The 10,991-nt window shown below is 36.2% G+C and overlaps 1 protein-coding gene across 1 annotated transcript; it reads left to right on the top strand.

The window, feature by feature from the left end:
• Window positions 1-2,976: 2,976 nt before the first annotated feature.
• Window positions 2,977-10,708, top strand: LOC106759341 (transcriptional repressor ILP1). The gene is made up of 6 exons (XM_014642476.2): window positions 2,977-4,207; window positions 5,496-5,663; window positions 7,601-8,265; window positions 8,937-9,225; window positions 9,405-9,694; window positions 10,053-10,708. The coding sequence occupies exons 1-6, from the start codon at window positions 3,116-3,118 to the stop codon at window positions 10,234-10,236; spliced, it is 2,688 nt and encodes an 895-aa protein (XP_014497962.1). The 5' UTR covers window positions 2,977-3,115; the 3' UTR covers window positions 10,237-10,708.
• Window positions 10,709-10,991: the final 283 nt, after the last annotated feature.

Below are 10,991 nucleotides of genomic sequence, written 5' to 3'. Positions count from 1 at the left end.
TCATCCCCAGGTTTTATAGTCGAATGAAATAAAAACAGAGTCGACTAAATTTTCAAGTATCTTATGAAAACCAGCTCTGATACCAATTGTTGGAAAACAGGTTGGCTTCTTTATTTCACCAAAAGGGGGGGGGGGTGAATTGGTGATGTTTCAAAAACAAAATCTTTTTGCAATCTTTTATCAAAAGTACAAAGCTTTATAAACTTTCTTGAAATGCAAGTAATGAAAATTTATATGCAGCGGAAAAACATAGTTGACTGCGTGAAAAGTAAAGTCGACTGGAGTTAAAGAATGCAGGGATAGAGAAAATCAAACGCTGATTTTTATACTGGTTCGGCCAACAATGCCTATATCCAATGTCCTTCCAACCCAAGAAGCAAATGCACTATAACGGTTGTAGTTTTTACAACAAGGAATTTATAGAAGACCTCCATGTCAAAAATATAAATCTCCTCTCTAATCCAAAACCAAAATATAGTTGCAATAAGAAAACCCAGACTTGCAGCAAGAATCCCCTCTCCTGCAATCTGAACACCACGTCAAACAATCCTCAACGTGAAACCCCTGTATCACAACAGGCCCAATTCCAGCAGTCTTCACAGGATGTCAAGCCTCAACAAGTGTAGCAGTCTTCAAAGGATGTCAAGCCTGGAGTGATCAACCCATAAGCACCTTCATTGTGCAGTATTTGATCAGACAATGAGTGCGCAAACTATCTCCCTTTGAATCTCCCTCAAAAAAGATCACCACGGTCTTCTTGAAGAATTCTTGGAGTTGTTATCACAGAGAATTCAATTTGAAACAATAATGAAAATGTTAGATCCTCAAAAGTCTATGAACAATTCGTGTTCAGCCAATTTATAGTTTTCTGTCTATCAGATTGTTTCTCAGTCGAATAGGTTACTAATTTAGTTGACTGTATTATTACGGTTATAACAGACAGTCAACATAGTAGCCTATGGTCAACAAATAACAGAACTCATTTAATACAGTTGACCAAGTCATCAATGCTTAAAAATATAGCCGTTGGAGCGCAAGAGCATAATAGAATTCCAAATCAGATCAAAAACACAGTCGAATGTAAACCAGACAAAGTCGACTGACACATGTAAAAACACTTTGAAATTCTTTTCAACTCAAAACATCACAGAGCACTAATTCTCAAAATTTGTACAAAGATTTTAGCATAGTCGAATCCATTAATAATGTAGTCGACTGTACTATAACTTTGTCACACAATTATAAGTTCATGAAAGTGCTTGTGGTTTTTCACTTTAAAAAAATGTGCAGTAAAACATTTGTAATAAAGCATTTCACATTGCACATAAGCATGTAAGCATGTTCCACAAATATATCAAACAATCAACATAGGAACATACAACACAGTACATCAAACATGTTTAGCAGATATAACAACCAATACAGCATAAGAACATGTAATGCAGCAACATGTGTACTATTATTAAGCAATGTGTTGTCATCATCAAAAACTAAAGTGATATAGAGTTTGTGTTGTCAACAATCTCAACACCATCTTCTCCCTTGAAACCCCTGTCCTCTCTGCCATTCGAAAACGATGACGTATTAGCCAAGTGAAGGAGCTTGAGCTTCGAGAAATTAGACGGAATAACAACCAGTCTGTTGTCCTCAATGAACCTTATATATCTCACATTGAAGGTGCAGGCCACAAGAAAGGGCTCCAAATTAGGACACAATGTGGTGATGGATTTGATTTCATGAGACTTCTATGCTTGAAGAACACTCTCGTTCCCAATTTTTATCAAACACACAAGCCTTAATTAAGCAAATACTCTCTCCAGTAACCAGTTCGCGCAACATCGAAGAACACTCTCCTCCAAAATTTTAATCCCAATTTTAATGAACCCTAATTCGTAATCACATTATACATTTAAGAAAATCTAATTTTAAAATGTATAATATAATGAAATTCCATGTAACATGTGTTTATGCCACATATTAAAAATTAACCACGTTAACTTGTCAGGTCATAAAAAGCTTAACATCGCTTGTCAGGTCATAGAAAAACTTAACATCGTTAACCCGATTTAACAATAGGGAGGGAAATGCTTCAATTTTTCACTTTTAAGGATCCAATTTGGGAAAAAAAATTGAGAAATGAATCTATTTGAGAAAATCCAACATAAATAGAGACTGCGGAAGTGATTTAACCTTTTTCAAAGAAGCCTATATAAAAAGGACTACATGAAGAGAATAGAAGACATCTAAAGATTTAAGAATCAAGAATTATTTGACATATTTTCTTATTGATATTTTCTTTAAAGCTTGCATCGTCTAATGCTTGCATCGTCTAATGCTTGCATCGTCTAATGCTTGCATCGTCTAATGCTTGCATCGTCTAATGCTTGCATCATCTAATGCTTGTTCTTAAAAAAGAAAAGTCTTTTTACAGGTTTTTAGAATCTTTTTATATTGATTTCAAATCCTCTCATATTTTGTTCTTGTAATATATAAAACATCTTATTGTTTTATTTCAGTGATGAAATAGAATACTTAGTAAGTTTAAGTTAGTAAAGTTAAATAATTTAATTAAGTAGACTAGTTTATACCAAGAATAATTATAATTGACTTGATTTGTTAGATAAATTCTATACCATGTGATTATACTAGATGTAATATTTTCTTATTAGAATTCTTAAAAAAGTGCTTAAAGAGAAACTAAACTAAATTTGAAAAAAAAACCATTATAAAATAATCTATCTTATTATTTTTTATTTTCAAAAGTTTTCCATTTTTTTTAATATTTAAGTGTTTAATAAATATTACATACTATCTAATCTCTATGAAAAAAAAAATTAAACACTGTTTTGAAAAAAAAAATTAAAACTTTATTCAAATTCTCTTTTCTAAAACTTTTATTGTTTTACAACATTATCTTCCGCCTTTATTATCTAGTAAGATTTGAGGATCTGGCAATAATTATAAGATATTCATATTCAATTTTCCCCCTTCTTGCATGTAGGGCTTGCTGGTTTTCCTTATACTGAAACCACCGTTACCTTAATATAATTAAACTTTTCCTTCATCCGTTAATTCACTTCAACCGTTGCCTCCACCGGAACCCTCGCTCTCCCACATGTCCACCGCCAAATCGCGCAACTTCCGCCGCCGTGGCGGCGGTGACACCGAAGCCAACGACGAAGACGGCGATACCTCCATCCTCTCGTCCAGACCCCCTTCGTCCGCCAAACCCAAGAAGCCTCAGGTTCCCAAACTCCTCAGCTTCGCCGACGACGAAGATAACGAAAACCCTCGTCCACGATCCGCAAAACCTCAACGTTCCACGAAACCCTCTTCCGCTCACAAAATCACAACTCATAAAGACCGAATAGCGTCTTCTTCCCCTTCGGTTCCTTCCAATGTCCAACCCCAAGCTGGAACCTACACAAAAGAAACCCTTCGCGAGCTTCAGAAGAACACCCGAACCTTGGTCACTAGCAGCAGCTCCTCTCGACCCGAGCCCAAAGCCCCCGCCGAACCTGTCATCGTCATAAAGGGCCTCGTCAAACCAGTAGCTTCGGAGCCTCAGGGTCGGGAATCGGACTCCGAGGGGGATCACAAAGAGGTTGAAGGAAAATTGGGTGGCTTGGGCCTTCATAATGGGAAGGACTCGTTCTTCCCCGATGAAGAAATGATCAAGGCTATTCGAGCGAAGCGGGAGCGCCTCCGGCAGGCGCGCCCTGCTGCACCGGATTATATCTCGTTGGATGGTGGCAGCAATCATGGTGCTGCTGAGGGGCTGAGTGATGAGGAGCCGGAGTTTCGGGGCCGGATTGCAATTTTGGGTGACAAGGTTGAGGGAGGGAAGAAGGGGGTTTTTGAGGAGGTGGAGGAGAGGAGAGTGGGTGTGAGGTTTAAGGAGGAAGAGGAGGATGATGAGGAGGAGGAGAAGATGTGGGAAGAAGAACAGTTCAGGAAAGGCTTGGGGAAGAGAATGGATGAAGGGTCTGCTAGAGTTGATGTTCCTGTTGTGCAAAGTTCTCAACAGCACAAGTATGTTGTTCCCTCTGCAGCAACTGTGTATGGTTCTGTTCCAAATTCCGCAGCATTAGTGAGTCCTGGCATCGGAGGAGCAATTGAATCGATGCCGGCTTTGGATGTCTTGTCCATATCGCAGCAAGCCGAGAGTGCGAGGAAAGCCTTGGTCGAGAATGTGAGGAAGCTTAAGGTATGTCCCAAACTTGGCTGATGGTCAGGTTGAGTTGTTACTTGTTGAATTTTTGAGCTTGCTTACATTTAGGCCTTTAGCCCCAAATTCTAAGATGGTGTTGGAATCTATTTTCGAATCTAGATTTGCCATTGGTTCACTGATCTTGTTAATCAAACTTTAAGTACTAGGACTGTTATTAGGTGGTAGAGTTATCCCAACTAGACTTCACCAATATCACTGTGCAACTGTGAGTGTATTTTATGTAGATTTAGGTGATGAACTAACTAATGGCCTGTACTTCTGTTTGAATCTCCTCATAGAGAATATGAACTTCCAAGGAAGGGAATGGTGTAAATTTGCGTCCATAGAGAAGAGTTACCTTTAAAATTTCCTTGTTTTATTTAAAATTTTACATGAAAATGATTCTATTTGGTAGCAATTGTATGGCTTTGTTATGATGAAACATTGTTTAAATGAATGAATTCCTAAATAAATCTAACGAGTATCTACATTTGAAACATTTATGTTAACATCTACAGAAATTTACTTATATATAGTCTATTTGAAATCTGAACGGGCTCTTACGTCTATGATCTCGTGCTACTGTTTGGCATGAATATGTACTAGTAAGTGGCCTCACATTAGGAGATTTGGTGTATCAGATCACCGATAGACTGCAAGCTTAAATGAGCGCATGGGAAATGGACTTTGCCTAAGAGTATATTGACTTCTGTATAGGTAGTTTTCTCCATGATTTTATTTACCAGATATGTGTAGGTCTAGGACAGGACACCGAGTTATTTGGAGCAATAAAGCTAGATAGTAGAGTAGCCACTGTTATTGGAGAAAATATTTAATTTTATTTTCAAAACAAATGCCTGAAGGTGAAATAGAAATCGGAAAGTAGTGGGTTCAGATGTAAAATAATAGAGGGCATTATACAAAACTTAGGATATTTACATTATAGTTTTATCAAAGTTTTATGGGGTGCATTTGAACACCCTTAGGTGTACATGGATGTGCCCGTGTGTATGGGATCTCATTTCTTTCGTGTTATAACTTCCCTTGGTTTAGTATGTATGAAGGTCAGCAGTTAGAATTTTGTTATATTCAAGTCTTAAAATTGTAAAAACAGAAATTGTTTTAATCCTGGAAACCTGTAAATTTTTTCATTTGATAAATGTCTAGATTGATACCAGTATGCGTCACTGTTTCTTTGAATATTAATCTGGCATGAAATGTATACAAAATTTATCTTTTAGTGGATTGATATGTTTCCTTAGTTTCTTCTAATTTTTCATGACAGGATTCTCATGGAAGAACTATGTCATCATTGAGTAAAACTGATGAAAATTTGTCTGCCTCACTTTTGAACATTACCGCACTTGAAAATTCATTAGTAGTAGCTGATGAGAAGTACAGGTTTATGCAAAAACTCCGAAGTTATGTCACAAATATATGTGACTTTTTACAGGTAATAGTATTTGTTGTATTCTTTTGCTTTCCTAAATCCTTCGTAATTAACTGTAAAATGTTACTGGGTTCCTCTATAATATTTATTTAAGTTCTCTTTTCACCCTCATATAATTTGTTTCCTTCTTTTTCTTCTTTCCTATATCTTTCTGTGTTTATTTTTTTTTATCTGCATGAAAGAATTATTTATATATACATACATATGTATTTATGTATGTATATGTGTATGTATATGTATATTTATATAAAAGAAGCACTTGGGGTGCCCGAATACAAACCAAAACTCTGAACAAACGGTGTATATTTTGTATATTATAGCTAAAGATTATAAATACTTATTAACCACCTATAACCCTCCAAAAAGACCCCAACATTTCTTACTTAACAGTCAATCGATGCAAGACCAAAATTTAGAACCTTCAAAATTTCAATATCAGATTCTACCTGCTTCTACTGGATAGCTCATCATTCTATCTTCTGTAGTTTAAGATTATAAAGGTGCTGAGATATTTTGAGTAGCTCCACTTATGCCTTAGTCATGTGTTCCCTTCTTCATCTTTTCTACTTCTTTCTTTTATATATTTTTGTATGTTTCCTAGTGTATACCTGCGAAGAAAATTCTGATGCACATGGGCTCTACCATTAAAACCATATCAATCTATTATTTGTTAAGTTTCCATTACCAATTTGTAAGCCTCAATAACCAACAGCACATCCTCCCTCCTAGTTCCCCTGCGTTTACCTTGATTTCCTTTGCTGAATAGCTGCACTTGTGCCTTAGTCTTGTGCTTCCTCCTCCATCTTCTCTACTTCTTTCTTTTATGTGTATGCATATGTGTGATAGGAAGTACCTGAGATGCTAGTACTTCAATATAATCCACCTGTTTTTCTACCAACTGAAGCATCCAAAAGGGTTGTCTTCCCATCACCACTAACACCCATAATATAGGTAGAGACATCTACAATTCAGTCTCCTCAATGGAATATTAGCTTCATCTTCAGTTTCCAATCCTCCCATGCCAGCACACCTCGTTCTTCCTCCTACACGTTTAGACTGTCTTTTGTTCCCACTCTGATAGAAAATTACTACCTCAACCTACCAAATAGCAGACAGCCACTAGAGTTATGGTTGTTGGTATATCAGACGCAGGACACAGGCAAACAAAGAAATAATTTCATGCCAAAGAGAGAGCTTATTTTGTTCAGCCCCGTCCACCTATTCATTCTTCGATTGCCTTGCATTCCTTCGTAATAGAAAAAACACACCCCAACCTGCCAACTAATATATAGATGACCAGATTAGTAGTTGCTGGTTTATCAGAAGCATGGTTCCAGCAGGCATTGACAGACAGAGATACATTTTTCTGACATCAGGATATTGGTGCTAATTTGTTCAGCCTCTTTTACCTGTTAGATCTTTCCTATGCATGCATACTGGGCCAAATAGATAACATAAAGCAGTCTGCATATGACCACGGACACCTGAGTAAAACAAAACTAGAGTTGCAGATACAGCTGCAGTTGCTGTATGCTGAAAGATGTAGACAAGATGCTAGTCTTGACTTAAAACGGTTAGTCTTAGAGTTTACAAATATCGACTATAATCCATTTGTAGAATTGTGTGTTTTTACATGTTTGAAATGCTATTGCAATCCCAATCCCAATTGTATGCTGAAAAATAAAATAAAAATTACCTACAATTGAAGACATAATTAATGCAATACAATGATAGTGACAGTACCATGTGGGATTGCTATAAACCACTTAGAAAACATGAGCGATACTTCTAATAATGTTGAAAAAGAGTGTATATGTTTTCTTAATGCTGGATATTTAAAAGCTGACACTTAATTATCTTCTTGTCATTTTCAAATGTTTTTATGTTCGGTGTCATTCATTGAGGCTTTAACTAAAGTTATCCTATGAATTTTACTTTAGCACAAAGCTTTTTACATTGAAGAACTTGAAGAGCAGATGAAGAAACTTCACGAAGATCGTGCATCAACCATTTTCGAAAGAAGAACCGCTAACAATGATGATGAAATTGTGGAGGTAGAAGCAGCTGTAAAAGCTGCAATGTCAGTATTGAACAAGAAAGGTAATATAGAAGCTGCCAAATTTGCTGCTCAGGAAGCATATACTGCTTTAAGAAAACAAAAAGATCTGCCAGTTAAATTAGATGAATTTGGTAGAGATTTGAATCTTGAGAAACGGATGCAAATGAAAATAAGGGCTGAGGCTAGTCAACGGAAGAGGTCACAAGTATTTGATTCTAATAAGCTGACACCCATGGAATTGGATAGTCATAAAATAGAGGGTGAATCAAGTACTGACGAGAGTGATAGTGAGAGCCAAGCATATGAGTCACAACGTGATTTGGTGCTGCAGGCTGCTGATGAGATTTTTGGTGATGCTTCTGAGGAATATGGTCAATTATCTTTGGTCAAAGAAAGAATGGAAGAATGGAAAAGAGAGTATTTATCAAGCTATAAAGATGCTTATATGTCATTGAGTCTTCCACTGGTCTTCTCTCCATACGTGAGATTAGAACTTCTGAGGTGGGACCCACTTCACAAGGGCATAGATTTTTCAGAGATGAAATGGTATTTAACTATTCTCCCCGTGTTACTATTCTTTCTTGAAGCCTTTCAGAGGCATTATTTGGGGTCAAAGACTTCTTTTTACTAGCCACTTAACTGCATTCCCTAACTTCTTGTTAATATATATAATAGTTATAAGAGTCTTATTATTCATTATTCAATACAATTCGGCTATCTACTAATTTGTATCTACATTTTAATCACTGACATGATTCAACTATTCGTGTTTCTTACTTTTTTGTCAATTTTTATGAAAACAATAAAAGAAGCACGATGAGCTTAAATTCTAAAATGAAATGGAATTTGAAAGAACATTTGTGAACTTCCTATTTGATTATTCCACTTTATTTTTCTCTCATTCAATGCATTTAGCTATTAATTGTATTGTTTCCATTCTTTTGAAAAAAAGGCCTCACTAACCTAGATCTGAAGTGGAATGCATTTTGTGTTGTTTATATTGTTTACATTGAGCACTATGTATCACCTATATGATATATTTAAAGTAATTTTTCGTCATACCTAAAGCTCACAATTGGATACAACAATTCTTAAGTAACTCTACAATTCATGATTTGGATCTCAGGTCGATAACCTTGATATGTATGCATATTGCTGGAGTATCTTTTACCTTTAATGTTTCATCAATTTATAATACATATTGTTGAATTATTCAGGTATAAATTGTTGTTGAATTATGGTTTGCCTGAAGATAGAAAAAATTTTGTTCATGATGATGGAGATGCTGACCTTGAACTTGTCCCAAACTTGGTGGAAAAGGTTGCGCTTCCTCTTCTGCACTATGAAATTTCCCATTGCTGGGACATGCTCAGTCAACAGGAAACAAAGAATGCGATTGCTGCAACAAAATTGATTGTGGATCATGTGTCTCATGAAAGCGAAGCTCTTACTGGTTTACTAGTTTCCATACGAACACGCCTGGCTGATGCTGTTGCTAATCTTACGGTATGCTCCCAAATCAGCATTTACACTTTCTAAGTTACTAGTTAGAAGTACATATTCATGCATTTTATTTTATCTTTAGAAACTTAGAAAACTCTGCGTTTTATGAATTTTGATTTACTGTAGGAATTTTGAATTATTAAGCATTTTTGGATAGATTTATCAGCTTGTCTACTTTGTAGGTCCCCACATGGAGCCCTCTGGTATTAGTTGCTGTTCCAGATGCTGCACGAGTTGCTGCATATAGGTTTGGTGTGTCTGTTCGATTGTTGAGAAACATTTGCTTGTGGAATGATGTATTTTCAATGTCAGTGCTAGAAAAGCTTGCTCTAGATGAGCTCTTGTTTGGTAAAGTTCTTCCTCACTTAAGAATCATATCAGAAAATGTTCAAGATGCGATAACGAGAACAGAACGGGTTATTGCTTCCCTCTCTGGGGTCTGGACTGGCCAAAGTGTCATTGGAGACAGAAAGTATGTTGCTGATACTTTGTTAAATTGTTGATTACATTTGTTTCTTTTGGAAAGGCATGTTGCACATTTTTAGACTCTTTTCACATTACTTCAGTTTGGGTACTGTCTTTAGGGGCAAGTTGGGTATTGTTCAGGCAATTTCGGGTACTTATTTAATGTGTACGTACGGCGGGAGGGCTAATGGAATGGGTGGGAGTTTAAATAGAGGGTTTAGGTTTAGTATATGACAGTCTCTATGAAGTCATTTAACTCTAGTTAGATATCATTTTTTATTTCTTTTATCATTGTATGTAAAGTGAGAGGCATTATGACTTTTGGGCAGCAGTCTAATACTTTCCCCGTCTTCTTCACATTGCAGACACAAATTGCAGCCCCTGCTGACTTATGTGCTGTCACTTGGAAGGATTCTGGAGAGAAGAAATGTACCAGAGAGTGACACAAGTTATCTTGCTCGCCGATTAAAGAAAATACTTGTTGACCTCAATGAATATGATCATGCTAGGACCATGGCTAGAACCTTCCATCTCAAGGAGGCATTATGATCTCACTGGGAAATAGGAATTCATGTTTCATTGTACTTGTTCTCAATTTGTCGTTGAATCAAGCCCTAAGGTTAACCCTTCTCAGGTTCAATTATGGAACGAGTGCGACATATTCACGTGATTATTATTCTTGAAATTTAAACGTTTTTTATGATTGTTCATGTGAATGAACACACAGGAATGCCCTTTTGGGATCCTGTTAAAAAGAAAATTTTTGAAATAGCGAGTTTTGTTTTTAGTTTTTCTTTAAGGAGAGTTAAATAGGGTTAGAGAGTTCATTTGTGTGCTATAGAAATTTTAGGTTGGGTATGGGAGATGAATTGTGCGCTAAAGGGTAGAAGTATGGTGCATCAAGTGAATTTGAGGTTTTCATTTATGAGTAGAGAAGTGCATCCCACTAGAATTAAGTTGTATCACCTCCAATGTGATACCTTTCTAGTCGATACTGTGATTAAAACTTATAGTTTTCTTATTTTACATATCCAATGAATTTGGTAATTTGGAGTTATTTATTCATTATTTGGAGTTTGTTTTTCAAATTCGCCTATTTTTACGGTAGATATCTTCATAAATATTGGATTAGGTGGCAATGTCCACAGCTTGAATTATGATATTCCTGTCTGCTGTTAAGAATCCATTACCAATGGGTTAAGATACGAGTGTAACAAATTAATGGTATTATTTTGGTTTTGAAGTTGGAACACCGCATTCGAACTTCACAAACTGACTATAAACGTATAAGAAATGTTCTGTGA

Source organism: Vigna radiata, chromosome 4, assembly GCF_000741045.1.
Source record: "Vigna radiata var. radiata cultivar VC1973A chromosome 4, Vradiata_ver6, whole genome shotgun sequence".
Lineage (NCBI taxonomy): Eukaryota > Viridiplantae > Streptophyta > Magnoliopsida > Fabales > Fabaceae > Vigna > Vigna radiata.
This window is presented reverse-complemented; position numbering and strand designations above follow the sequence as displayed.

Coding starts and splice junctions, on each gene's coding strand:
- LOC106759341 (XM_014642476.2), top strand. CDS start 3,116: ATGTCCACCGCCAAATCGCGCAACTTCCGCCGCCGTGGCGGCGGTGAC. Junction 4,208..5,495: donor AGAATGTGAGGAAGCTTAAG/GTATGTCCCAAA, acceptor TTTTCATGACAG/GATTCTCATGGAAGAACTAT. Junction 9,226..9,404: donor ATGCTGTTGCTAATCTTACG/GTATGCTCCCAA, acceptor TCTACTTTGTAG/GTCCCCACATGGAGCCCTCT.